The sequence below is a fragment of the Rhineura floridana genome, chromosome 20 (assembly GCF_030035675.1).
Source record: "Rhineura floridana isolate rRhiFlo1 chromosome 20, rRhiFlo1.hap2, whole genome shotgun sequence".
Taxonomy (NCBI): domain Eukaryota; kingdom Metazoa; phylum Chordata; class Lepidosauria; order Squamata; family Rhineuridae; genus Rhineura; species Rhineura floridana.
In genome coordinates, this window is record NC_084499.1 from 2,671,222 (window position 1) to 2,698,701 (window position 27,480).

At 44.9% G+C, this 27,480-nt stretch overlaps 1 protein-coding gene across 2 annotated transcripts; it reads left to right on the top strand.

The window, feature by feature from the left end:
* Positions 1-242: 242 nt before the first annotated feature.
* Positions 243-27,166, top strand: LOC133373788 (ficolin-1-like). 2 transcript variants are annotated; one of them, XM_061603996.1, is made up of 10 exons: positions 243-372; positions 2,878-2,991; positions 3,876-3,929; positions 4,817-4,852; positions 5,679-5,714; positions 11,004-11,039; positions 14,608-14,735; positions 18,081-18,210; positions 19,213-19,347; positions 20,344-27,166. In XM_061603996.1, exons 1-10 carry the CDS (start codon positions 285-287, stop codon positions 20,592-20,594), a joined length of 1,008 nt encoding a protein of 335 aa, XP_061459980.1. In that variant the 5' UTR covers positions 243-284; the 3' UTR covers positions 20,595-27,166. The 2 variants fall into 2 exon arrangements, with proteins under 2 accessions (XP_061459980.1, XP_061459981.1); XM_061603997.1 differs by lacking the exon at positions 19,213-19,347.
* The last annotated feature ends 314 nt before the right edge of the window (positions 27,167-27,480 follow it).

The following is a 27,480-nucleotide window of genomic DNA, read 5'->3' on the forward strand; positions in this document are numbered from 1 at the left end:
CAACTGAGCGTTTTATTATTGTTTTATGTACAGATATGTTTGGGGCTTTTGTAACAGCCTTTGGCTATATACATTTTATCAATCAACAAGCCTCTAAACAAGCCACTGCATGTGGTGTGATGAACCGCAGAGGAGTGCATGGAGGGGAGTAAGGGGGGGAAGGGAAGGAAGCGGAAATTCTCAGTTGTTGCAATTTTGTTGACTTTCATTTTTTGGAAGGAACGCCTCCCAGCTCATAAAAGCTTGAGGGGAACGCAGGCAGGAGACACATCGAAGGTGCAGCGATGAAGAGGGCCACAAAGCAAACTTGTATCTCCCTGCTCTGCCTGATGATGACAATAGCTTATGGGACCACCCTTGATACCTGCCCAGGTGAGCCTACATTGTTATTGTTATTGTCAAAGTTTATTTCTGTGCTGCCTTTCAAAGGGCCCCAAGGCAGCTCACAAAAGGTAATACTCCAATACAATTTAAAAAAAAATGCTGGTGGTTGTTAATTGCCTTCAAGTCTATCTCAACTTATGGCAACCCTATGAATCAGTGACCTCCAAGAGCATCTGTCATGCACCACCCTGTTTGGATCTTGTAAGTTCAGGTCTGTGGCTTCCTTTATGGAATCAATCCATCTCTGGTTTGGCCTTCCTCTTTTTCTCCTCCCTTCTGTTTTTCCCAGCGTTATTTTATTGTCTGTTCTAGTGAATCATGCCAGCAGTGTTGACACTTCTTCTTTGCTCTGTACAACTCTGTGCAAGGAGAGGCACAGGGGAGGCCTCCTCTCTCCGGCATGTAGCCGGAAGGTGAGCCAGTCGGACCAGAAGGGGCAAAGTGGGGAGGCCACATTGAGGATGCAGAGCTGCTCTCCCTGCAGAGGATTAAGGTGGGGCAAGAGATGTGTTGGCCCCTCAGAAAGGGAAGGGAAGCCAGTGGGAATGTGTGCCTGAGCATGGAAGGAAAGAGGAGGAGGAGGAGGAGGAGGAAGGACAAGCAGAGAGCAAACAGAAAGAAAAAGCCACGTTAAGTAACAAGAGATGAGAGGAAGATACTGACTGACGTAGGACTGAGGGTGAATGAAGAGAGGAGAGTTTACAGGGAATGAAAGGGGATGGCAAGCATTTCTAAGGGGAAGGAGGTTTGTAAAGTCTGGGGCAGCGGACCCCGGGGTGGGCTAAGTGGTAGGAGTGTCAAGCAGGTAGCCTAAGGGTGTGCCTGGGGGTGAGAAGCAGGGGTGTAGTCACCCAGTGTCCTGGGGGTTCTTGGACCCCTTTCCTTTTTGGGAGCAGGGTCTCAGCAGAGTCCCAATGCCTCCAGCATCCTATGAGCCAATCAGCATGAAAAGGGAGTGTGTTAGCCACTGAGAAGAGTCTTCTAACATGCTTCCTTGCCCTTTCCTGCTGATTGTAGCCAGTCAGAGTGAAAGGAGGTGAGTCAGCCACTGAGAAGACCCTTTCCAGCAGCTAACACTCTCCCCTTTCATGCTGATTGGCTCCCAGGGACGTCTGTTGTTGTGGGAGAAGGCATTAACAACCCAGCAGCAAAAGAGAAAAAAAGTGGGGAGAGGATGTGGCTGTGAGCATCATGAAGGGACCCTGCACTTCTGAATTAACCTTGAGAGAGGGAAGGCTTTGCCAGGTGCCTGTGAACATAAGGAGCACACTGGGGCTCTGAAGTCACTTGGGACCTACCCGGAAGTGAGAGCACCATCTTCACACTCTGTATGACTCTGGAGATGAGATCTGCCAAGTGATTTGAAGCCAAAAGGATGTTTGGCATCAGCTGAAAAGAGGGAGTGAGTTTTAAACTTCTTTTAACAGGTCTAATTTTGCACTGTTCTGACACTGGTTTTTGAACTGGGTTTGGGAGAAACGTTTGAAACAAATGACATCTTGCACACTCATGTTAATTCTGCAAGCTGATTTCCCCTCTAAAACGTCTAACAGGATGTGTTGGGGTCGTTTAACAGCTTGAGTCAAAATGAATACAGACTCCAATTTGTGTGTGCAAAATTGAGTTTCAGCGTTTCCAGGTGTTAACCCTGAGTGGGAAATGGGCTTTTATCTGCCCCAAGAGTGACAGGGGTTGCCTACTCCATTGCAGCCAGCTGCCCTTTTCTCCTGCCCTCAGCTGCAAGTGGGATTCCGACCCACAACAGGCAAAAGCAGAGGATGGGTGGATGGACCACCAGTGATGCATCCTCTCTGGCGTCCCTGTGGCATTTCTACAATATGCAATCTCTGGGGTAAAATCTGGCAACCTGACCGAGCTAGGAGAAATCCCTGGGGTACCCTTCCTCCAACATGCATTCCAGTTAGACACAGATTAATCAAAACGTTTAATTGCCGCTATCTCTATTATGATAAGATTGCAGGAGAACACAGACCCAAGAGCAGAGTTTGGGAGGAGATGATAGAAACAGAACGGAACTGTTCCTCCCCGTCAGCGAAAGACCTCAACATTGTGCCACTGGTCCTATTGTCACAAGCATTTAGGCTTTCTTTCTTACTTACCTTCAGTGGCCCCTTTGTATGACTAAGGCTGCAATGCAGTGCACACTTACCTGGGAGTAAGTCCCATTGAACACAATTGAGCTTACTTCTGAGTAGACACTTACTGGACTGCAGCCTAAATCAAGGAGGTTTTTACCTGACCTTTTCCATGACCTCATAAGGGCAGGAAACTTGAGAAACCTGAAACCTGCTGCATCCTAGAAGCAGGTATGGGTGTGCATTTGTCTTTATGTATGAGCGGCATGTTTAGAAATGGCATGCAATCGCTTCATATGAGCCAGTCAGTTTGTGGAGAGAGAATTTCTTCAAGCTGGGCAGAGTAGCATGTTGGGCTGTTTGCCTTTTTCTTCCAAATGTCTCTGTTCCCCTACAGAAGTGCAGGTCGTGGGCCTGGGAGGTGACGAGAAGTTGGCCATCCTCCGGGGATGCCCTGGCACTCCTGGTGCGACGGGACCACAAGGGGATCCAGGTGTCCCTGGTGCAAAAGGTACGTCCTTCTAGAGATGCCTTTTTGGGAGATGAGAGGTCCTGGGGCTCACAGCGGCTCCAAACACATGCATCCGTGCCTGGTTCTTTTGGAAGGTGAGGAGAATGCAGAGGCAGGACAAGTTATACAACAATAAGCATTTATCCTGCATTCCTCCTGATTTGCTTGAGGGGTGTTTAAACGTCTTCCTACTAATCCCACACTCTTCAATGCATTTCCCAGGAACTTTCCAAACTGCAAAAAGTCTGTTCTTTTTTAAAGTGGATTATTTGCTTTAGGGCAACAGATATCTTTTATACACTTTAACTGCGCAAACCTGAAGTTCTGGTGTGCAATTGAATCCCTTCCACAAAATGCTGACAGTCCAGAGGGCCTCTTGATGTATTGGGGGGGGGAATCCCAAATAGTCCGCAAGTGAGGATTTCCCCACAACCGAAATTCCAGCTTCAGAGGAGGAATTTTACACTATTCGAACAAAATGTGTTTTTTCAACATGATCATTGTTTATTTCCCCTCCACAAAAGGCAAGTTGCCTACATCCTGCTGGTTCTCAGTGCACATACATACACTGATGCAATCTTGGACGCTACAATTTGCACATCAATTTGCATTTTTTAAAAGCCTGCATGTCAAAAGCAAAGACACTTGACATAGTTTGGCCCTGCCCAAGCAGATCCAGAAATGAGCTCTGCCAGATAGTGCAATGTCTGGAGGTGAAACTGTGAGCAATTTCACATCATTCAGTCCATGTAGATGTGGATCTCTGTCGTTTTCTTTTTACTAGCAAACCTTGGAGCCAGCTCAGAGCCATGATCAGGGCCCCGTCCTCTTAGCTTCATCTTTGCCCCATGTAGACATTTTAAAACTTTTCTTTTTTTAAACAGGTGAGAGAGGCCTGCAAGGAATCCCTGGGAAAATCGGACCCCCGGGATTGAAAGGTATTAAAAATTATTCAAGAGGCAGTAGCGAGGAAGAAAATGGGAAACTTTAGGTCCATCCTTGACTGTACATATATTTCAGTTTCCTCTACAGTAACATATTTGGGGTGTGTGTGTGTGTCTAGTTCCTATGCATGCATGAGGGACCAAAACTGTGGACTTGTAAGCTGCAGAGATGATTATTCTTCCAAAATATGTGTCATTTTACACACTCTAGGAAATTTGTCCACCCCCCCCATGCATACTGTGTTGTAAGTGCCACCTGTGTTCTATAAAAATGTGGTCCATATTTCATGGGAAGCTGCCTTATACCAGGCTGGGCTGTGTATCCATCTAGCCTAGTATTGTCTATGATGATTGGAAGCAGTCTCCAGAGTCTCAAGAAGGAGAGTGAGAGAAAGACTGTTCCCGTCCCTTCCTACCTGATGATTGTGTGTGTGTGTGTGTGTGTGTGTGTGTGTTTGTCTGTCTGTCTGTGTGTACTGATGATGCCAGTAATTGAATCTGGGAACTTCTGTGAGCAATGCAGGTGTTTGGGGGGGGGCATGGAGCTACAGAGCCTGACTTCAGCAGATCAGTGGCTTCTTGCCCTCACAGCCCCCCTCCTTCTGATAGACAAGCTACAGGTGACACTGATCAGATCTTCTGACACTTGTTTTCCTTCAAAAGCAGCAGTCCATGGGGCTGCATTTTGGGGGGGGGCAGGAATTGGATTCGGAGAGCAGTGCTGGGGTGACCCCCTATATCCATGAGCTATTTCCCAGATCTGACTAATGCACACGCCTTGCAATGATATTTGAGCTGCTGGGGAAAGTATATATAGGTTACTAGTCTTGCAGGCGATGGCTGATTGATTCTTCTTCTTCCTCCTCCTTCTCTTTAACCAGGAGACAAAGGTGACCCAGGCACTCATGGGGAGAAAGGTAAGAAATGCTCCTGCTCTCCTTGGGCTGCTACAGTGGGATTCCTTTGGGGTTCCTCCTAGCACCAGCCCATTTTAGGTCAGGATGGAGCCACCAGCTTGACTGCTGACAGGAGAGGAGCGCCATCTATTGGTGGCAGATCAGTTTCCTCTCAGTGGTGACATTAGAACATAGACCTACCTAGTCCATCATCCTGTTCTCACAGTGGTCAACCAGATGCCCCAACGGGAAGCCCACAAGCAGGACCTGAGCGATATCACCTCTGATACTGGAGGTTGCACCTAGCCACCAGGGCTAGTAGCCACTGAGAGCCTTATCCATCATGAATTTGTCTAAACCACTAGTAAATTAAAGCCATCCAAGTTGGTGGCCACCGCTACATATTGTGATAGCAGATTCCATAGTTTAATTATGCTTTATGTGAAGAAGTTCCTCTGGTCTGTCCTGGATCTCCCAGCATTCAGCTCCATTGGATGGTTCCTCTCAGTTCTTGAGTTGTAGGAGAGGGAGAAAAACTCCTTTCTGTCTGCTTTTTGCACACATCATACATATTTTTATTTAGACATTTCCTCTGAACTAAAAAGCTCCAAATAGGTTTTCCCTTCACAGGGACGTTGCTCTGTCCCTTTGCTCATTTTGTTTGCCCTTTCTTGAACCTTTTTGAACTCTGCGATATTCTTTTTGAGGAGTGGCAACCAGAACTGTGCACAGTATTCCAGGGGTGGTTGCACCATAGATTTGTATAATGGCATGATGATACTGGTGGTTTTATTTTCAATCCCTTTCCTAATGTGGCACAAGCATCTGCTTCTGCTCTTATTCCCAGGTGATAAAGGTGACGCAGGAGCCCCAGGGAAGGTTGGTAAGTATAGAGATGAACTCCTTCTGGCCTCCTCTTGTACTGGTGAGGATTTGTATTATATTGTTAAGTTCACACCAACTCCCTGAGTGGCAAGTCATTCCAGGGGCATAGCTGTTACCTGGTTTCAGTTTCCCTTGGAAAGAAAAAATTGGAGACTTTACTTGCATTTTATAATATTTGTCAGCCAAAAAAGCAAATGTGTTTGTGTTTTCCCATAAGAACAATTTAAAAATCCATTATTATGGCAATACCTTAATTTTGTTGTTATGTGCCTTCAAGTCGATCTCGACTTATGGCGACCCTATGAATCAGCGACCTCCCACACCATCTGTCATGAACCACCCTGTTCAGATCTTGTAAGTTCAGATCTGTGGCTTCCTTGATGGAATCAATCCATCTCTTGCTTAGTCTTCCTCTTTTTCTACTCCCTTCATAGGGTTTTTGTGGTATTCAGAGGTGGTTTACCATTGCCTTCCTCTGAGTCTGGATGCATCTTAGTCTGGTGTCTCAGCTTTGACCATTCTGCCTTGGGTGACCCCGCTAGGAGTCTAGCCTCTTGGTCTAGACTCCTGACGGCTTTGCTCTCAGCTTCTTTGACACTCTCAAACCTCCTCACCATGTTAAGGTGTGCATCCTAGAAGGGGATGCCTTTATTAGGCCAAGTAAAATATGCAGGATTTTGAGGTCTCCAGAATTCTTTATCAGACTAAGTCAAACTGTGGTCTGTGGGCCACCAGTGGTGCGTGAGATTCATGCAAGTGGTCCACGGCATGTCTGCACTACATATTCATATTGCTTTTTAATTGTAAAATTAATTTTTATTGCTTTTTATTTCTTATATTGCATTTTATTGTATTACAATCTGAATTCCATGGAATTCAGATTGTAATACAATACAGTACAGTTGAACCTTGTTATAATGTGGGGGTCGAGTGCACATGCACCCGCCTTATAGGAATTCTGTGTTATAACGAAAACTGTGGTACTCGGGAACATTGTCACACCTGCAGAATATCCAGACCCACTGTACAGCGAGCATTGTATAAGAAATAAAAGAAGCAATAAAAATACAATTAAAATCATAGAATTATAGAATAGTAGCTTTGGAAGGGTGCTGTAAGGCCATCCAGTCCAACCCCCTGCTCAATGCAGGAATCCAAATTAAAGCCTACTTGACAGGTGACTGTCCAGCTGCCTCTTGAAGGCCTCCAGTGTTGGAGAGCTCACCACGTCCCTAGATCATTGGTTCCATTGTCATACTACTCTAGGAGTCAGGGCGTTTTTCATTATGTTCAGTTGAAATCTGGCTTCTTCTAATTTGATTATTCCATGTCCTGTGCTCTGGGACAATCCAGAAGAGATCCTGGCCCTCCTCTATGTGACAACCTTTCATGTACTTGAAGAGTGCTATCATATCTCCACTCAGTCTTCTCTTCTCCAGGCTAAACATGCCCAGTTCTTTCAATCTCTCCTCATAGGGCTTGGTTTCCAGTCCCCTGATCATCCTTGTTGCCCTCCTCTGAACCTGTTCCAGTTTCTCTGCATCCTTCTCAAAGTGCGGTGTCCAGAACTGGATGCAGTACTGAAGATGAGGCCTAACCAGTGCCGAATAGAGGGGAACCAATACTTCATGCAATTTGGAAACTATACTTCTTCTTCTTCTTTTTTTTACAGCATGTCCTTTGTTTTTGTTTTTTTTAATAATTTTTATTCAAATTTTCAGAAGACAAACAAAACAAAATCAAACAACAAAAACATAATAATACAATAAAAAATCTTGACTTCCGATTTGTCGCAGATCAGCTATAAGTATATAATATATATCAAACCTGTCCCTTGATACATACAAGATCACTTTTCTCCATAGGCTATCTTAATTAATCGTCAAATCCCATTATCATCATTTCATTTTTATCTTTCAACAAAAAGTCTAAGAGAGGCTTCCATTCCTTAAGAAATATATCTGTCGATTTTTCTCTAATTAAGCATGTCAATTTATCCATCTCTACTAAGTCCATTAATTTCAATAGCCAGTCTTCCATTGTTGGTGTTGATTCCATTTTCCACTTTTGTGCATATAATAATCTCGCTGCTGTAATCATATATAATATTATTCTTCCATATTTCTTTTCTATTTGTTTATCCATAAAACCCAATAAAAAAAATTCTGGCTTTGACTGAATATTTATCTTTAGAATTTTTTGCATCATCCTGCCTATCTGTGCCCAGAATGATTTTGCCTGTTTACACAACCACTACATATGATAAAATGATCCTTCTTGTTGTTTACATTTCCAACAAACATTAGGAACATTACTATACATTTTTGACAACTTTTCTGGAGTCATGTACCAACGGTACATCATTTTATAGAAATTTTCTTTAAGATTATAACATAATGTAAATTTCAATCCTTTTTTCCACATATTTTCCCATTGATCCATTTGTATGTTGTAACCAAAATTTTTTGCCCATTTTACCATACACTCTTTTACTTGTTCTTCTTCCATTTCCATTTTTAACAAAAGTTTATACATTTTCGCAATTATACATTCATCATTTGTACACAGACCTATTTCAAAATCAGATTTACTTATTTCAAAACCGTACATTTTCTTATCCATTTTATATCTTTCTAACAATTGTAAATAGGCAAACCATTGAGAACTATATCCTTCCTTTATTAATTGTTCTCTCTCTTTCATTATATATTCTCCATGCACATTTTCTAATAGTTCTTGATAAGTTAACCATTTCTCTTTTCCGGCCATTTCTCTTCTATAAAACGCTTCTTGACTTGAGACACATAATGGTATTTTGGAATAAAACCTTGGTTTATATCTGTTGCAATTTGGAAACTATACTTCTGTTAATGCATCCTAAAATAGCATTTGTCTTTTTGGTAGCCACATGCAGTGTTGGCTCATATTCAGCTTGTGATCCACAACAATCCCAAGATCCTTCTCTCATGTAGTATTGCTGAGCCAAGTATCCCCCATCTTCTACAGTAACTGTGCATTTGGTTTCTTTTTCCTAGGTGTAGAAGTTTGCACCGATCCCTGTTAAATTTCACTCTGTTTTCAGCCCAGTGTTCCAGCCTATCAAGATCACTTTGAATTTCCTATCCCTCCCAAATTTGTGTCATCTGCAAATCTGATAAGCATTCCCTGCACTTCCTCATCCAAGACATTAATAACAATGTTGAAGAGCACTGAGCTGAGGACCAAACCCTGTAGCACCCCACTCATTACTTTCCCCCAGTTTGAAAAGGACCCATTGAGAAGCACTCTTTGAGTACGATTCTGTAACCAACTGTGGATCCACCTGATAGTTGTTCCATCCAGCTCACATTTACCTAGCTCGCTAATCAGAATATCATGAGGTACTTTGTCAAAAACATTCCCACAGTCTACCAGGGAGGTTACCTGATCAAAAAATAAGATTAGTCTGGCAATTTGTTCTTGATAAATCCATGTTGGCTTCTAGTAATCACTGCATTGTTTTCAAAGTGCTTACAAACTGACCGCTTTATAATCTGCTCCAGAATTTTCCCAGAGATCGATGTCAGGCTGACTGGTCTGTAGTTCTTAGGTTCCTCCCTTTTGCTCTTTTTGAAGATCAGGACAACATTAGCCCTCCTCCAGTCAAATGCCACTTCACCCATCCTCCACGATTTCGCAAAGATCGTAGATTGCGGTTCTGAGAGTTCTTCAGGCAATTATCTACAGCATCTCATACAACTGCAGCGCATTTCAATTGCCTCAGTTGGCAGAAAAATCATTAAGTGGTGCGCCATGACCCTCAGCAGTTTTCAAGTGGCCTATGAGGTGGAAAACATTTGGGAACCACTGGGCTAGATGGAAACAGCAATGGTTGGGGGGAAGGGATTTGTGTGTGCTCATGTGTGTGTAGTCTCAGTCTGGACATTGTCTTCAGATGCAATGGAAGATGAGGTAGCAGACATTCAAAGAAGGCTCTTCAGGCCTTAGTCCAACCTGCATAGCACCTAAAGTACCCATTGGAATATCTCCTCCCTTCTTCCACATTTCATCTGAAGATGCCCAGACAGTGACCAGATGTTGAGTCCATGGCTTCACTATGGCTGCTTCACCATAATTAATGCCATCGGATTAATTATTATTTCTGTTATTCTCTATCTTCATGGAGAGAATTTTGAAGTAGCAACTCTCCATGCCTGGTTTCCTATTCATTCTTCTTGTTGTTGGAATGTATGACATTCAACTCCAACTTGTGGGTTGAGGCTGCAGGGGTTAAAAAGGGTAGCTAGAGAGGAGACCTCTTGGTTGCTTGGCTATACCTATCCCTTTAATCTCCTGCTGTTTCTTCCTTCCTGCTAGACTGATATGCAAAGGATGTTGATCCCAGTTCCTTCCCTCCTTCCCAGTCTTCTTCTTTCTCTCGAGAGGGGAGCAGACATCTTTTCCTTGTCTCTCCCTCTCATCCAGCATGAGGGCAAGTACTGGGCTCAGTGCTCGTTGCTCCAACTTAGCTAGTTAGATTCAAACACACACACACAAGCTCACTCAAAACTCTCCATTCTACTATGCAACTCTGCAGGGTCCTACAGGACATTGGGCCCAGCCTATACTTCTTCCCCCCCCCCCATTTCTCTGTTTATCATCTAGTTTGATGAAGAGTTTTGGAGAATTCATATGCTTGCATACTGTCATGTTTTTTAGGGAGTGGCCTAAAATGATATTGCCTTAATGAGGATTTTGTAATATTTGTGCTTACTAATAAATGTACAGGTTGAATGTAGGTGGAGGCACACAGATTAAACCCCCAGCAGACAAGCAAAGTCCACTCTTCCCACTTCTGAGCCCCAAGGAGACAGACAGCCCTCTAAGATGCACTGGGAACCTCAAATGTCACCTCTCTGTATCTTTTCCCATCTGCCTCAAACTGCTGTCTTGTCTCCACATGGATACCTGGAATATATAATCCTTTGCAGAGAGTGGAAGGATCTGCTCCATCCTCTGATTAGTTTCTGTTCTATTAAGAACATTCCCCAAATGATCCTGTGTCCAGAAAAAAAAATTGTTTCGTTCCCATGGCAATGCATTGTCTGTCTTTAACTTAACAAAGAACATGCATGGCCAGAGCTGGCCAGGAGGTTTAACTCTTCTGCCTAACAACCCTCAAAGTTTACACCAATAAACTTCCATGGTGAAACTCAAGGTGACTAATTGTAGGAGAGAGATTTGGTTAATTTATTTTTCACCTTCCCTTACTCATTCCACCTGCCTTTCTGATGTGCCATTTCTGCAGGACAGAATGAGCTGAATGACATCCATTGCAAGCAAGGTAAGTGTTTTCCTAGAACTTCTTTATAACCAGAATCTCACATCCTGCACTAGCGACGGGCTCTGTTTCTGCAATAATCAGATTTGATCAGATTTGATAATTGATAGTGTGAGTGATACTTTTATCGATCTACTTTCTATGTGAGCTCTTCAAATGTGTATTCCCTTTCACTGATGTCAGTGAAGTGTTGATTGTAATTGACAGATAGAAAACACGGGGAATGAGATGTTGATTGTAAGCAGCAAGGGGAAGACACTGCCTTGATTATCTGCCTTAATCTGCTTTGCAGTGTACTTGAAAAAAAATGTAAACAGGCAATCATTACAGAGTTCAGAATAAAGATCGATACTAGTGGAGACTCGTGAATAAATAGTGATTGTAATATCCATAATTCTCTGCAAAGCAAAAGAAACCAGAGAAGATCAGAAAAATGAGAAGATATTGGAGGAAAAAAGAATTGGATCATTAATGACCACCAGGGGGCCACACTTAAAAATGAAATAAAAAAAGAGAGAGGATTCCATCCTTATCCTGTGCAGGGAGGAAAGTTGAACTAAGAAATTAAGGTTGATATAGTTATGAGAATAAACACTGTAGTGTTTAAAGAAGTGAATGTCATATTTCTTTGGATATCGTTATATTCAATTTTTGTTGAAGTCATATTAGCAATTCCTTTGGTTATCACATTATATTCAATTTCTGTTGAAAGTCATATCAGTAGCCATTGAAAAAGACAACTGTCGAAACGCGTATGGCTGGACTTTTTTAACAAAAAATATATTTCTCTTTTCTCTATAAAAGAAACGGACCATTTGAACAAAATTTGTACACGTCAGATACATTCTTCATGATGTATACTGTTTTAGTCACATACTTTTGAAAATCATAGTATCATGTTTGTCATTGTTTGACTTTTGTATGTTATACCTTTTATATTCCTTTTTATTGTATTTTTATATGTTTTATTAAATTTACACTGAGTATTCTCATAACTATATCAACCTTAATTTCTTAGTTCTACCTCCGGTATCTGTTAAGGTTCCATTAGACTTGTCTTGATCCCAGGGAGGAAAGTTGACAAAGGGAGATTAAAGACATAGATAGTTCAAGTCAGTAGCCTGCCTCCAAGGCTTTCATTTCTTCCACCTATGTCTCCACACCTGGGAAAGCCAGTTTTCAGCCTCAGCCATTTATTTTGGGAACTGCTGGCAGCTTCAATGGATGACAGTTGCTGACCTCTTCTTCCCACTGATTCAGAAAGTCAGAAAAGAAAGGAAGAAATAAAGGAGGAAAGCAAGAAAGCAGGAGAGGTGGGATTTCTTGGGAGCTTTTGCTTTCACCTTGGCTGGAGGCCCCAATCCTGTCCCCCAGAGCTGGGACTCATCATAGTCTGATAGCTCAATCAATCAAATTTATTGTGCAGTCAGAGACCCGAACTACAAACAGTAAAAGCAAAATTAAAAAACAGGGAAGGTTAAAAAAGTTGGCATCGTAGAGATTGAGCTATGTGCAGGAACTTGGCAGACCCATGGGATATATACTTGTCCGTCCCTTTTAGAAGAAACTGTAGTTTGTCTAAAAATGAGCTGGATTGAGGCAATTTGGCAATCAGGGGATTTAGAAACTTAATTCGGGGCGTGTGATAAAAGGGACAGATAAAAAGAACATGCACAAGAGATTCGATTTCATTGGGGCTGCAGGGGCAGGATCGGTTGGTATATGGGATGTCCCTGAAGCGGCCTTCGAGAAGGGCTGACTTTAGGCAATTAAACCTGGCCTGTGAGAAGACTAGTCTGTAGCATGGAAGGTCTAGAAAAGCCAGGTACGGGGCAGGAAAAGGGGATGAAAAACTCAGACCAGAATGAAAAGGGGAACAGGAGGTAGAGGCCTTAGCTGTGTCCATTTGTAGATCAATATCCTTAAGTCTTCTGTTGATAGAGGCCTTAGTTGTAATTGGGTCTAAACTAGTTAGGGATAGCAGTGGAAGGCCGATGGAGGAGAATTTTTGTTGGACTGTTTTAGCCCAGGAGCTGGTAAAGAAATCCTGTTGGATGTAAGTAGCGTAATCTGACTTAAGGTTAGGAGAGGCCAGCTTGGACCAAAAGCATAGGGTGCGGGACCAGGACTGGCATTCCAAGGACGTGAGCCCTGCCTCTAACCTTAGGACTGCACTGGGGACGCATCGGGGAACGCTGAAAATAGAACGGAGAAAGTTAGAGAGAACCGCCTCCACTTTGGAGCAGAAATGGCTGACCCATATCGGGCTTCCTTAAAGGAGCTGTGGGGTGATTTTAGCAGCAAAAACGTTGATGGCAGCTGGTATGAATTGACCCCCCTTTTGAGAAAAAATAACGGAGTAGCACTTTGGCCATAGCCTTGGCCATGGACACAGAGGAGCGAATATGAGAAGACCATGAAAGTGAAGAATGAAATATTACCCCTAAATATTTGTATTCCCTGACCTGGGAGATTTTCTGGCCATTGATGGTCCATACCGGAATAGAGCGCCGAGGGGAAAAGACCAGAATCTTTGTTTTTGAATAATTAATGGACAGGAAATTCTGATTGCAGTAGGCCATGTAAGAGCGGAATAGCCTTCTGAGGCCTATTTTGGATAGGGAGCGTAGAGCCGTATCATCGGCATATAGTAATAGAGGGCATGCATGTTCAGCAATTTTGGAGGGTGGAAGTTAACTGCTTGACAGTATGTGCTCAGGTCGTTTAGGTAAAGGTTGAATAGAGTAGGGGCCAGTATGCAGCCCTGTCTCACCCCCCTATTGACTAAAATAGGGTTGGTAACTGAACCATCAGTTCTACAACGTACCTGAAGGGTGGAGGGCTGATAGAGTTGGAAGATAAGAAAAAGGAGTCTTTTATCTATAGATGTTTGAAGGAGCTTTGACCATAGCCTATCTCTGGGTATCGAATCAAAGGCCGATTTAAGGTCTATGAAAGCCACGTAGAGCCCATTCCCGTGGAGACTAGAATATTTTTCGGCCAGATGGAGTAACAGGGCACAATGGTCAAGAGTGGATCTCAGTTTTCTAAAGCCCGCCTGTTCCGGCCCGAGGATGGACTTCTCCTCGATCCAGGTGGTCAGCCTACCGTTCAAGTACTTGGCATAAAGTTTCCCAACGACAGATAGTAAGCTGATGGGTCTGAAGTTGTTGGGATCCTCTTGTGACCCTTTCTTATAGATGGGGATCACGATGGCATCCAGCCATGTTGTTGGGATACTGCCGTGGGTATTTATTGAGGTGAAAAGATTGGAGAGAAGAGGAGACCACCATGCAGCTTGCACCTTCAGAAGGTCAGCTGGAATTGCGTCAGGCCCTGGAGCTTCAGGCTATGGATTAGTGACATAATCTCCGCTTGGGATACTGGAGGCCAGAGGGGTAGATCTGAGGGTCTAGGGGGGAGTAGCTTTTCTGTAAGAGAAAGTGTGGGCTCCTTGAAAAGGTCTGAAAAAGGTCTGATAGCTGCAAAACCACACAAAGCCCTGTGACTTGCAGCCCAGTGAAACGGAAGCATCGCTGCTTTGAGACTGACGCCTTTAACTTCTGCTTAGGTGCCAGAAATTGCAAAGAGCTGTTGGCCAAGGGGGTGCTCCTGAGCGGCTGGTACACCATCTACCCCCAGGACTGTGTGCCCCTGACGGTGCTGTGTGACATGGATACCGACGGAGGGGGATGGATCGTAAGTCCAATTTAGGGAGGGAGGGGAAGACTGCTAGTGGAGAAGGCTGTGAACAGTACCTGTTCTTTGCATTGTTCAGTGCAAATCTATACACCTACTCAGAAAGTTTCACTTGAGCTTGCTCCCTCTTAAGTGTGTTTAGGGTTGCAGCCTTATTGCTGGTGAATGTTTTGCCTAAGCTTAAATAAAAAAATATTGAGCAAGAAATTAGTACAATTTTTGTTAAAATTGATCAGGGAGCTGAAGAATTTCCCTACGAGGATTGAAAATTCAGGGTTTCTAGTTTAGAAAAAGGACCAGCTGAAGGGGTCCTGGTGGAGCTTTGATATAAAGTGATGTCCAGCGTGGAGACGCTGTCATAATGCTAGAAACCAGTGGGGTCATCTGGTGAAAGGGGCTGTCCTGAACCTTTTATTAGACAAAAAGGAAGCTGGATTTATGGAACTCCCTGCCACAAGAAGTGGTGATGGCCCCTGGCTCAGATCTCTTTAGAAGGGAATTAGAGAAGTTCATTAAAGAAGAGCCTGTCAGTGCTGTGTTCCTCCCCTTTTCTCTCCCAGTAAACAGCAGTGACTCTGCTGCTCAGAGATGGCTCTAGAGTTAGTGAGCCTCTAGGTGAAAGTCATTCTTGGGGCCCTTTGATGTCAGGAGAAAAGTGCAGGTTTTTAAAAAGTGAAATAAAACATCATAGTAGGATCATAGCAATTTATTGAATGTATAGGTACAATTATTCGGTAGCAAGTCCCATTGCTGGCACAAGTGTGCCCTCTCTCGTATCTGTGGCACATGATTGTTGCCTTAATGTAACACATTGAAATGAGTAATGGCTATTGTATTTGGAAGTGGCGTCTGCTAATCCGTAGATAGGGCTGTTTTCTCTACAAGATATTTCTCTAATATGGGAAATACTTTTTCCTACATATGTTTTGCTCAGAAATCAACTCTACCTTGTTTTAGTCGGGCTTGCTCCTGAGCGAGCATGCATAAGAGTTTCCCTTTATGTTCTTGCCAGGTTGGATTTATAGATTAGTTTTAACTATAACTAGAGCTGCCGCTTGGTTAAACATATGTTAATAGCATGAGTCGGTGGATCAAATATGCATATGGAAAAATAAATAGTTTTTTATTTCAATAACTCTTTATTAAGAACATAAGAACATAAGAAGAGCCTGCTGGATCAGGCCAGTGGCCCATCTAGTCGAGCATCCTGTTCTCACAGTGGCCTACCAGGTGCCTGGGGGAAGCCCGCAAGCAGGACCCGAGTGCAAGAACACTCTCCCCTCCTGAGGCTTCCGGCAACTGGTTTTCAGAAGCATGCTGCCTCTGACTAGGGTGGCAGAGCACAGCCATCATGGCTAGTAGCCATTGATAGCCCTGTCCTCCATGAATTTGTCTAATCTTCTTTTAAAGCCGTCCAAGCTGGTGGCCATTACTGCATCTTGTGGGAGCAAATTCCATAGTTTAACTATGCGCTGAGTAAAGAAGTACTTCCTTTTGTCTGTCCTGAATCTTCCAACATTCAGCTTCTTTGAATGTCCACGAGTTCTAGTATTATGAGAGAGGGAGAAGAACTTTTCTCTATCCACTTTCTCAATGCCATGCATAATTTTATACACTTCTATCATGTCTCCTCTGACCCGCCTTTTCTCTAAACTAAAAAGCCCCAAATGCTGCAACCTTTCCTCGTAAGGGAGTCGCTCCATCCCCTTGATCATTCTGGTTGCCCTCTTCTGAACCTTTTCCAACTCTATAATATCCTTTCTGAGATGAGGCGACCAGAACTGTACACAGTATTCCAAATGCGGCCGCACCATAGATTTATACAATGGCATTATGATATCGGCTGTTTTATTTTCAATACCTTTCCTAATTATTGCTAGCATGGAATTTGCCTTTTTCACAGCTGCCGCACACTGGGTCGACATTTTCATCGTGCTGTCCACCACAACCCCGAGGTCTCTCTCCTGGTCGGTCACCGCCAGTTCAGACTGGCAGTTCAGACTATTAATTTCCAAAACCACATAAGACGGACATGAGTAACTATCAACTTTCAAAAATTTGTCAAACATAACATAACCCACTCCCCCTAAAAAAAATAATTAAAAAAATAGTCCGGCAACAAAAGGGGCCACAATTGTATTCATACTTTTGTTTTATTTTATTTTTGCTCTGCCGAGAGCACATCCCACAGCCCTCATCCTGGGCCGGGAGAGGCATGAAGACTGCCTGGTGCCATGCTGACTTCAGAAGCAAAGCAGAATGGGTTCCCCACACCTTGTGACATCAGAAGACCCCTGTCCTTTCCTCTCTAGGGACTCTAGGTGTTGCCCTACCCACCTGCCAAAATCCCAACATCCCAGGTTGAAAAGAGGAGACCGGGAAGACTTGCAAAGCCCTCCCCGAGCGGATCTTTTCAGACTTTTGCAATTGTCCCCCCATTTTTCATTTGCACCCCCCAGTGTCCTTTGCACAGAAGAACATCTCCTCCACCGCACACCCCATGTCCTTCTCTCTCTGCTGAAGAGCACCTCTCCCCCAACCCCCCACCTGCCTGCCAGCCAGCCAGCCGACCTCCCTCATCCACTTGCCGGCTGGCCTGCCTCGCCTGGCCTGCCACTGACCCTCCTCTGCCCCCACCTTCAGCACTTCTCCTGCAAGGAGGACAGAAGCGGAGGAGGGAGGCCACTGGCCATGGCAAGCTGCACAGGAACAGGCAACGTGGGCCTCGGCAGCTCTTCATCAACTGCCCTGCTATCCTGCCACTTCCTTCCTCCTCGCCCTCTCCTGAAACAGCACCCTTGGTGGGTTAGCTGGGTGGCAGCGGCAGAGCAGACTGGCTGTTAAGGAGCTGCCCTGGCCTGCCGTGACTGTTCCTCCACAGATCACTTAGGCTGCTGCAACCCACCTGCCAGCCTCCCCCTCGCTCACTTGCCTGCCTGCTCGCCTGCCTGCCTGCTCGCCTCCCTGCTCTCCACCCAACCAGCCGGCCCCCTCCCTCCTACTTTCCCTCCCTTGCCCACTTGCCAGCCTGCCTTGCCTGCTGCAGCCAACATGACCCTGGGTGCTTGTTTCCCCATGTGGGGCCCCTCCACATGTGGGGCCCTAGGCAGCTGCCTATTTCACCTGGAGGGCAGAGCCACCTCTCCTGCTGCCGGACAGCCAGCTGCGCAGTGCACCCCTCCTCCTCACTGAACTCTCCTGACGGTTACGTCTGGCCATGACAAGCGGGACCTGCAACAAAATGTGTGGGAGGAGGCAGGCCTTCAGATCTAGGGAGCCAACATTTTCATCTCATGCCCTCATTCTAGGAGAAGAACTAAAAGTAGCTCTGTCACTTCCTTGCAGGTCTTCCAAAGGCGAGTGGACGGCTCTGTGGATTTTTACCGGGACTGGGACTCTTACAAGAGAGGGTTTGGAAGCCAGCTCACGGAATTCTGGCTGGGAAATGACAACATCAACCTGCTGACCTCCTTGGGTAAATGGCGCACCTTCACTCCTTTCCTCTAACTGTGCTGGCCACAATTTTCTCTTTCACCACCATCTCCTGGGTCCTCTATTTTGAAAGGTGGGGGAGCCAATGTAAAGAGTTGGGCAAGGACTGGGGAGACCCAGGTTCAAATCTGCATAGCCAAGAAGCTCTCTGGGTGAGTTGGGCCTGTCATCTCTCCCAGCCTGCCCTACTTCACTGGGCTGTTGTGAGGATAAAAAGGGGGAAGGATAAAGGATGGCATAAAGATGTAATGAGATGTGAAACGAGAGCAGGCATCAATCTCACACCCACAATCCCTCTTGAAAAGCACTGTTGCTTGTGCAAGAGCATAAAGATGCCTTTGTGCAATTCTGCACATATTTCAGCAGAGGCTGGGTGAGGAAATCTGCTGGATATTGATTGTGACTTGACCTACTAAAAAAAATCTCCCAGTTTGCCTCTGTGTCCTGTTCTGGTCCTGTGGAGGAGCCCACTGGGCAAAGGAAGAAGGCGGGCCGGTTGCTGCAGCACCATGGAGAGCTCCTAGTGAACACCTGCTCTGAAATGAGTCCCTTTTGAGCCTCTGCTTCCCCACCCACCTCTCCTAAACTCCACCCCCTTTTGGAATACTGGACTCTTAAAGGGCCAGCCCTCTTTTCTCAAGACCGGCATTTCTTCCATGCTCTATGCCCTCCTGCCAGGTGCCCTCCCTGCTACACTCTTGGACTGGCAAGGTAGTGTTGATGGCACTTGGTTCCTCAGGCCCATGAGATGGTATCTGGGAGGATCCTGGCTTTGGTTCTATATGCCCTGGTGCTGTGGCATCTGGTTCTGGGAAGTCCAACCTTCCATCCTCGGGTTCAGTAGTCTGACTGCCACCTTCAGGCTCAGAGCCAGGAACAGTCCGGCTGTAGCCTCCTCCTCACTGCCCTGGTCACACTCTAGGGGAGATGGATGGCTGTGCTGTCACAGGCTGCAGGAACACGTCCTTCCCTCTGTTTTGGATAGGAGCAAATGAACTGCGCATCGACCTCACCGATTTTGATAACAACCACGTATTTGCAAAGTATGCGTCCTTCACAGTTTCGGGGGAAACTGATCAGTACCGGCTGGCGCTTGGGAGTTTCACTGAAGGCACTGCAGGTACCTCTTTGGAAACTGTCCTGCCTCTTTCTGGGGCTACAGGAGGGAAAACAATCAAACTATGGAGCAAAGTGACCTGATGGAAGAAGTGTGCTGTCTGACATGCCCGTTCAAAATGTTCGGGCAGCAGCAGGTGAGCGAAGGCAAAAGAGGACAAGGCAGATCCTGGGGAGCTCAGAAGAAGGGCCTTAGAAGAAGCCATTCTACTCCCCCCTCCTCTTTGTCACACTTTGCCATGTTTTTGTTACTGATGGGGTAAACTCCTCTGGTGTCCAAATTGATGCAGTTGCAAAGATTTACAGCACAAAATCTTTATTCCCAGCTATTCTTAAAATGAAGGAATATAGATTTTCACTCCTGCTTAAAAAGTTCTTCAAAATGTGATGGGGATCATTCCACCATGTGCAACTGTCTTTGAGTTCAGGGACCTTGTTGCACCCCTAATAATACCAGAGTTAGCACAATGGGGTCCAATAACTCCCCCAGCGATTCTCCAACCCCCTCATTCCCTTCCCCTGCAGCTACTGATCAGCCGCAGTACCCTCTCTGGCCATTATATGGGTGGCGCTGCAGTGCAGGAGAGGTTCGGCCAATCACTCCCTCTCTCTTGGTGGCTCAAGGAGCAACATGCCTGCACTGTGTGGCCAACATTTCCAGTTCAAGCCCCCTGTCACCTGACAATTGGTCAAGTGATGGTCGACGTATAAGTTTGAAATGGCCTCCACCATAACAGTGTGATGTAGTGGCTAGAGGGTTGGATTAGGACCTGTGAGATCAGGGCTCAAATCCCCACTCAGCCATGAAGCTCACTGGGTGACCCTGGGTCAGTCACCGTCTCTCGGCTTAACCTACATCACAGGGTTGTTGTGATGATAAAATGGGGAGAGGAGCAACCACGTACACCACTTAGAACTCCTTGGAGGAAAGGTGGGATATAAACGAAATACAGAACTAAATAAATACACAGACGGTTAGAGTTTGATCTCTTCCTCACAGGTGATTCGCTCACTGGCCACAACACCATGCCTTTCTCCACCAAGGACAAACAGCAAGACCCTGAGAATAAGAGATGTGCAGAGGCATATAAAGGAGCCTGGTGGTACAGCAATTGCCATAACTCTAACCTCAATGGGAGGTACTGGCTGGGGGCCCACAGCTCTTATGCCGATGGAGTTAACTGGCAATCTGGCAAGGGGTACAACTACTCCTACAAGCGTTCAGAAATGAAATTCAGGCCAGTGGCCTAGCGGAGAAAAGCGAGAGATGTGACTTCCAGATGTGACTTTCAGCTGGACGCTCCTAGGCATGTGGGCTCCTCCTCTTCCATTGCACTCTGATATGGTCTTCATTCCAGATTGGCCAGCAAGAACTGTCTATCCTCTCCCTGCAATAAACAACAACAGGAAAGCTGTTGACAGCAGTCTCCACCAGTTATCTCATGAGCTCTTGATCTACATCCATCCATGCAGCTTATGTCAAACAGTAGGAACCCCCCCCAAACCTGTATCAGTGAATCTTTTGAAGTTGTGCAAGAATTTGCCAATATAAATGTCAGATAATGTTTTTTCCAGTCTGATTCTCTAACATCTTCACCAGTGGTTGCTTTTCAGCACATTGTAGAAACTGAGAAATGTGTGCTCATAAAAACTGTAATCTCACCTACGCAATTCAGTAATCCCATGGCTGTTCACCATATGTTGGATGGTGATATCCAATTTGTTGGAATGTATGAGGTTCAACTCCAACTTGGTGGGTTGAGGCTGCATGGGGTTAATAAGGGTACCTAGAGAGCTAGACCTCTTGCTGGTTGAGGCTATACCTATCCCTTTGATCCTGCCGTCTCTTCCCTTCCTGCTAGACTGATAAGGAACAGGATGTTTGATCTCAGTTCCTTCCCGCCTCTCTCTGTGTTCTCTTTCTCTCGAGAGGGGAGCAGACATCTTCTTTTTTGTTTCTCCTCTCATAAGAACATAAGAACATAAGAAGAGTCTGCTGGATCAGGCCAGTGGCCCATCTAGTCCAGCATCCTGTTCTCACAGTGGCCAACCAGGTGCCTGGGGGAAGCCTGCAAGCAGGACCCGAGTGCAAGAACACTCTCCCCGCCTGAGGCTTCCAGCAACTGGTTTTCAGAAGCATGCTGCCTCTGACTAGGGTGGCACAGCACAGCCATCACGGCTAGTAGCCATTGATAGCCCTGTCCTCCATGAATTTGTCTAATCTTCCTTTAAATCCATCCAAGCTGGTGGCCATTACTGCATCTTGTGGGAGCAAATTCCATAGTTTAACTATGCGCTGAGTAAAGAAGTACTTCCTTTTGTCTGTCCTGAATCTTCCAACATTCAGCTTCTTTGAATGTCCACGAGTTCTAGTATTATGAGAGAGGGAGAAGAACTTTTCTCTATCCACTTTCTCAATGCCATGCATAATTTTATACACTTCTATCATGTCTCCTCTGACCCACCTTTTCTCTAAACTAAAAATCCCCAAATGCTGCAACCTTTCCTTGTAAGGGAGTCGCTCCATCCCCTTGATCATTCTGGTTGCCCTCTTCTGAACCTTTTCCAACTCTAGAATATCCTTTTTGAGATGAGGCGACCAGAACTGTACACAGTATTCCAAATGCGGCCGCACCATAGATTTATACAACGGCATTATGATATCGGCTGTTTTATTTTCAATACCTTTCCTAATTATCGCTAGCATGGAATTTGCCTTTTTCACAGCTGCCGCACACTGGGTCGACATTTTCATCGTGCTGTCCACTACAACCCCGAGGTCTCTCTCCTGGTCGGTCACCGCCAGTTCAGACCCCTTGAGCGTATATGTGAAATTAAGATTTTTTGCTCCAACCAGCATGAGGGCGAGTACTGGGACCAGTGCTCATTTCTCCAGCATAGACCAGTTAAGCTAGATATCGGAATCTTTCCTATCAAGCATATACTTCCAGAATAAAGTAGTTGTTTCTTATTTTAAAGCTTAAAATCTCTCTGACTAATTTTCAGGGAAGGTAAAATCTTAGCAAAGATTCATACACACACACTAAGCTTGCTCAATACTCTCCGTTTCGCAGCACATATACAACTTTGCTACGCATCTCAATAGAGAGCAAAATTCCGACACAATTCTAGTGTCAACCCAGTAGGGTAGCCCACATTCCAATTCTCTCTTGTGGGTTTTCCCTTGGAGCATCTGGTTGGACACTGTGAGAACAGGATGCTGGATTAGATGAGCCCCCATTGGCCTGATCCAACAGCCACACTCTTGTGTCCTTCCTTGAACCTGCTGCAGGGGCTGTGGGTTCCCTACTGCTATTACAGTGGTCTATGCGGTACTAGGTGAATGGCCAGCTGAATTCCAGGTCTCCTCCTCATGGCTCCTGTGCTTTAGCCCAGACAGTATACATTAGAAGGAGGGATGAACAGCGCTTGAGTATGCCCAGAGATCAGTACTGCCCAGCAATCCAATGAAGAAGTTTATTTAACAGGAGTATTTAAAAAGAGGGGAAATTGGGAAGAACAGCAATTATTTGCCAATCTAAAGGAAAATAAAGCCCTCAGCCAGAATACTGGTTTATCTAGTCATATACTAGGCCAGGGGTAGGGACCTGGAGACAGCGGCAGGCCCGATCCTTGTGTTTCCTACCCCACAGGCCAAGTTTGACAGGTGGATGGGACCATCCACTTTCAAACGCCTGATGCTATTAATTTATTTTTATTCATTACATTTATTGATAGCTTTTTGCACAAAAGTGTCTCAGAGCAACTTCCAATGTAAAAACAAGACATCAGTATGAAAAGAAGGGTGAAATAAAGCTAAAGCTAACATGCTCATCCATAATTTATTACAAAAAGACAAATCCAACCCACCCTGTTAAAAGATGAGTGCAACAACAAGCTAAAAACATACCTGATTACCCTCCAAATTAAGAGCTGTTAGCATAAAATAGAACCATAGGAGCCTGGCCTTCCTTTCCTTGATTGGGTCAGCACAGCAGGGCTGTTTTGCTTGCTAGTAGGGAGTGGAGGAAAATTCAGTTAGGTGAACCTTCCTAATTCACACTTTCCAAAACAATGTAAGGACCAAAATACAGCCATCCCTTGAAATTTGCACTTTGCCTAGGTGATGTCACTCACTACCTTGGAATACAAATTGAAAGAGAAGATGATGGATCTTCTTGCTGAATCAAAAACAAAAGATCCAAGATCTCTCGAGAGTCTAGGACTGAAGGATGCACATCCAGCACCTACTCCAATGGAAGTAGGACACCTGAAACCAGACCACAACAAACAACCATGGCAAGACCATGAGAGCTACATACAAGCCATTGGGAAACTTCTGTATATCAGCACTGTTAGCAGGCCAGATGTGGCGGTAGCAGTGGGGTACTTATGCAGAAGAACCAGCTTGGGAGCCAAAAAGGACTGGGAAGCAATCAAGAGAGTGGCGAGATATCTGAAGGGCACTGCAACCATGAAACTGAAGTTAGAGGCTACCCGAGATCCCAAACTAGTAGGATATGCAGATGCTGATTGGGCTGAAGACACTACAGATCGAAAATCCACCAGTGGAAACATCTACTATGGAAATTCAGTGATCAGCTGGGCAAGCAAGAAACAAGAGACTGAAGTACTCTCTTCCACAGAAGCAGAGTATGTGTCAGCTTCTGAAGCAAGCAGACAGTTGATGTGGCTGCTTGAACTGTTCAAAGATTTAGGCATCTCTATTCCTGGGCCTGTTGTGATGCATGAGGACAACCAAGGATGCATCAGACTCAAAGAGTCAGAAGGGGTGAGATCACGGACCAAGCACATAGACGTGAAGCATCATTTCATTAGAGATACCTACTGCAGAGGACTACTCAAGATGGAGTATTGTCCAACAGATGACATGACTGTAGATGCTCTCATGAAGACTTCATAATATCAGTACTGCTACCAAGCCAGATGTGGTGGTACCAGTGGGATACGTGTGCTGAAAAACCAGCTCGCCAACCAAAAGGGACTGGGAAGCAATCAAGGATACAACAGACTCTTGGAGTCAGAAGGGGAGAGTTCACACACCAAGCACATAGATGTGAAGCACCTACCTACCACCGAGGACTACTCAAGATGGAGTAGAACAGAAGAAATGGCTGCAGACGTTCTCACAAAGACGTTGGGCAAAGTCAGACATTGCAAGCTGCGAGACAAGATGAACCTTGTGGGCTGAACCAAACACTCGTTAAGGGGTGTTGGAACTGGGGCAAGAGCAACTCGTTTTGTTCTTGTGTTTGTGTTCCAGAAGGGAGATAGGCTTGATTATCTTTACCTGTGATGCTCTGACTGAGATACAAGGGGAGAATGGAGGCAGCAATTGCCAGATAGTTGAAAAACACTTAGAATGATTTTAAAAAATAAATAAAAAGGATGAGAGGATCGGGCCAGAAGCAGCAGAAGAAACTAAAATGAATAAAATGGTAAACAGAAGCAGAAAGAGGAAACCGGGAACAGATACAGGGTGGTGGAGGAAAAAAGAGAGAAAAGAACGCTTGAGAAAGGCAAACTGCTGCCACCGTGGCTAAGGCAAAACCACCACCGTGGTGGCTGAGGGACTGAACGGGAATGGAAGAAGCGGGAAGGATAAAGCTGAGGGAAGAATGTGTTAACAAGTTAAACTCCACAGACAAAAAAGGGTTTGAGAACTAACAAAAAATGAGGAGAAGACTTGAGTGGTAGACCCTTAGAAAAGAGGCTCCAGGAAGGAAAAAGGATGAGAAACAGGGTGGTGGTGAGAGAATGTCAGGAGAAGAATTAACAGAATGCTGATGGGGAAAAAATGGGTCAAAAACACTCATGAAAGCAAATGGAAGGACTGGCCAGGGAAAGGAACACTGAGGATGAAGAACCAGGTAGAACAAAGGAAGTAGAAAGCGAGGCTGATAAGAAGAATGAACGAGAAACCTTCCCTGGTCACATTTCAGCTCAGGCTCCTTAATAGGCACTGAAGTGAGGAAAGTTGTTTGGGAGAATGGGAGCCTACTGTGTTTTTCAATTGTGTGAGTAAAAAGATCGAACTGCTGTACTGTATATTTTACTCAGGGGAGATGGTCATAACCACGATATATCCGATTCTGTGGCACAATGAGATGTGTTATATCAAGATTCTACTCTGTCTGTCTGTCTGTCTCTGAATTTAAAGAGTGTTTGGTTCATGCTTAGTTCAAGAGAGTGAGTGTGATTTAGTGGTTAAAGAGTCAGACTGGGACCTGGGAGACCAGGGTTCAAATCCCCGCTTGGCCTTGAAGCTCACCTTGGACCAGTCACTGCCTCTCAGCCTAACCTGTCAAAGATCCATCCCCCTAGGGTTCCTTACCCTCAGTACTCCAAGGGGGTTCTTTGCTTCTGAGAACAGTCCCCACCCCACTGGGTTCCCCCTTCTCAGGCACGCTCCTCCCTTTCCACAGAAGTAATTATCCCTGGTATTCACTGCCACCACCCTTCTTTCTGAATTCTTCCCCTGAGTGAAGGGGCCTCAGAGAAGTATGTGATTTTAGAGGGATCTACCCTCACTAATCAATCCGTAGCGTTCAGCCTTCCAGCACTAGATTTAGAATCCTTAGTTCCAAGCCAATACATGCCTTTTATACAAAGATTGTTTATTTAAGGGTAGATATGTTAGTATATACAAAGGAGAAATAGTAGTTTGATTCCTTAAAGCTAATCACCCTCAGGCAGGCTACACACGGTCATTGGCATAACAAAAGGAGAGATGTTCAATACAGACACAAAACAAAAGAAAGACTTATCCTAACTAAGATCCTATACTTACATCCACGTAACTCTATTCCTCCGCAGCCGCAGCCGGGTTCCCAAAAGGCTGTCCCTGTTACACATCAGCAAGTTGAGGTAGATGGAACAAGAGGGAACTCCCTTTTGAAAGAACCTTAGGTCCAGGCTATCTGTTAGATCGTGTCTCCCTCTATGACCCTGTCCAAGTTTTGAGATCATCTGGTGAGGCCCTGCTCAATATTCCATCAATATCCCATCTTTCTCACAAGCTTGCTTTGTAAAAACACAGAATAGGGCCTTTTCAGTGGCTGCCCCTAGATTGTGGAATTCCCTCCCTAGCGAGGTTCGACTGGCTGCCTCACTTTCATCCTTTCGTGCCCAGGTTAAGACTATTTTATTCAGACGGGCTTTTAACTAATATTGTCTTTTTTTAACTTTTACTGATTTAATCTATTTTTAATTGTTTTAAACTGTATATTGCTTGTTTTTAATTGATTATGGTTTTTATTTGTAAGCCGCCCTGAGTTCCTTGGAAATAGGGCGGGGTATACATATTTTAAATAAATAAATAAATAAATAAATAAATAAATAAACCTTCTTCATATTTATGGGTTTCTTTTCCTCAACAAGGAGGGGGGGACTGTAAATAGCCATATCCCGCCCCTGCTGGGGATCCCTTCCTTTGAAGTCTTTGAAGATTGAGAGAGCTAGACAGAATCATCCAGGTGTCCCGATCTACAACATCCCCTCTTCCTGATTTTTAATCCCAGGAAGCTGATAAGGGGCAACACCTAAGAATCAGTTGCATTTCCTTGCAAGGTTGTAAATTGCCTGTCTGACACTGAGCTTCGGATCTTCCCCAGTAGGGAATCGTAAGGAAGCCACAGGCTCCCAGAATTCTCTCTGGTTGCCTCACTTCAGCCTGACCAAAGTTAGCTATTCTTGACATAACCTACCTCACAGGGTTGTTGTGAGGATACAATGGGCAGGGAGAGAACCTTGTATGTCCACCACCTTGCACTCTTTCGAAGAAATAAATGTGGGATATAAATGTAATAATAAACAAATAAATATAATTAAATGCGTGTACCAGGCAAGTTCAAGATTCTTGTGTTAATATAAAAGCCCTGGATCGCTTGGGTCCAGGGTACTTTAACGGACCACATGAGTCCTTATATCCCAGCTACTTCACTGAGATCATCTGGAGGAATCCTGTTAGTTGTCCCCCATGTTACAGTGGTCTGAGTGGCCTCCCCCAGAAGTCGGGCATTTAGTGCCTCCGGTCCCATGCTGTGGAGCTCTCTTCCAGCTGAGATTTGGCAGGCATCCTTGCTATTGACTTTCAGGCATTTCCCGGAGATCTTTT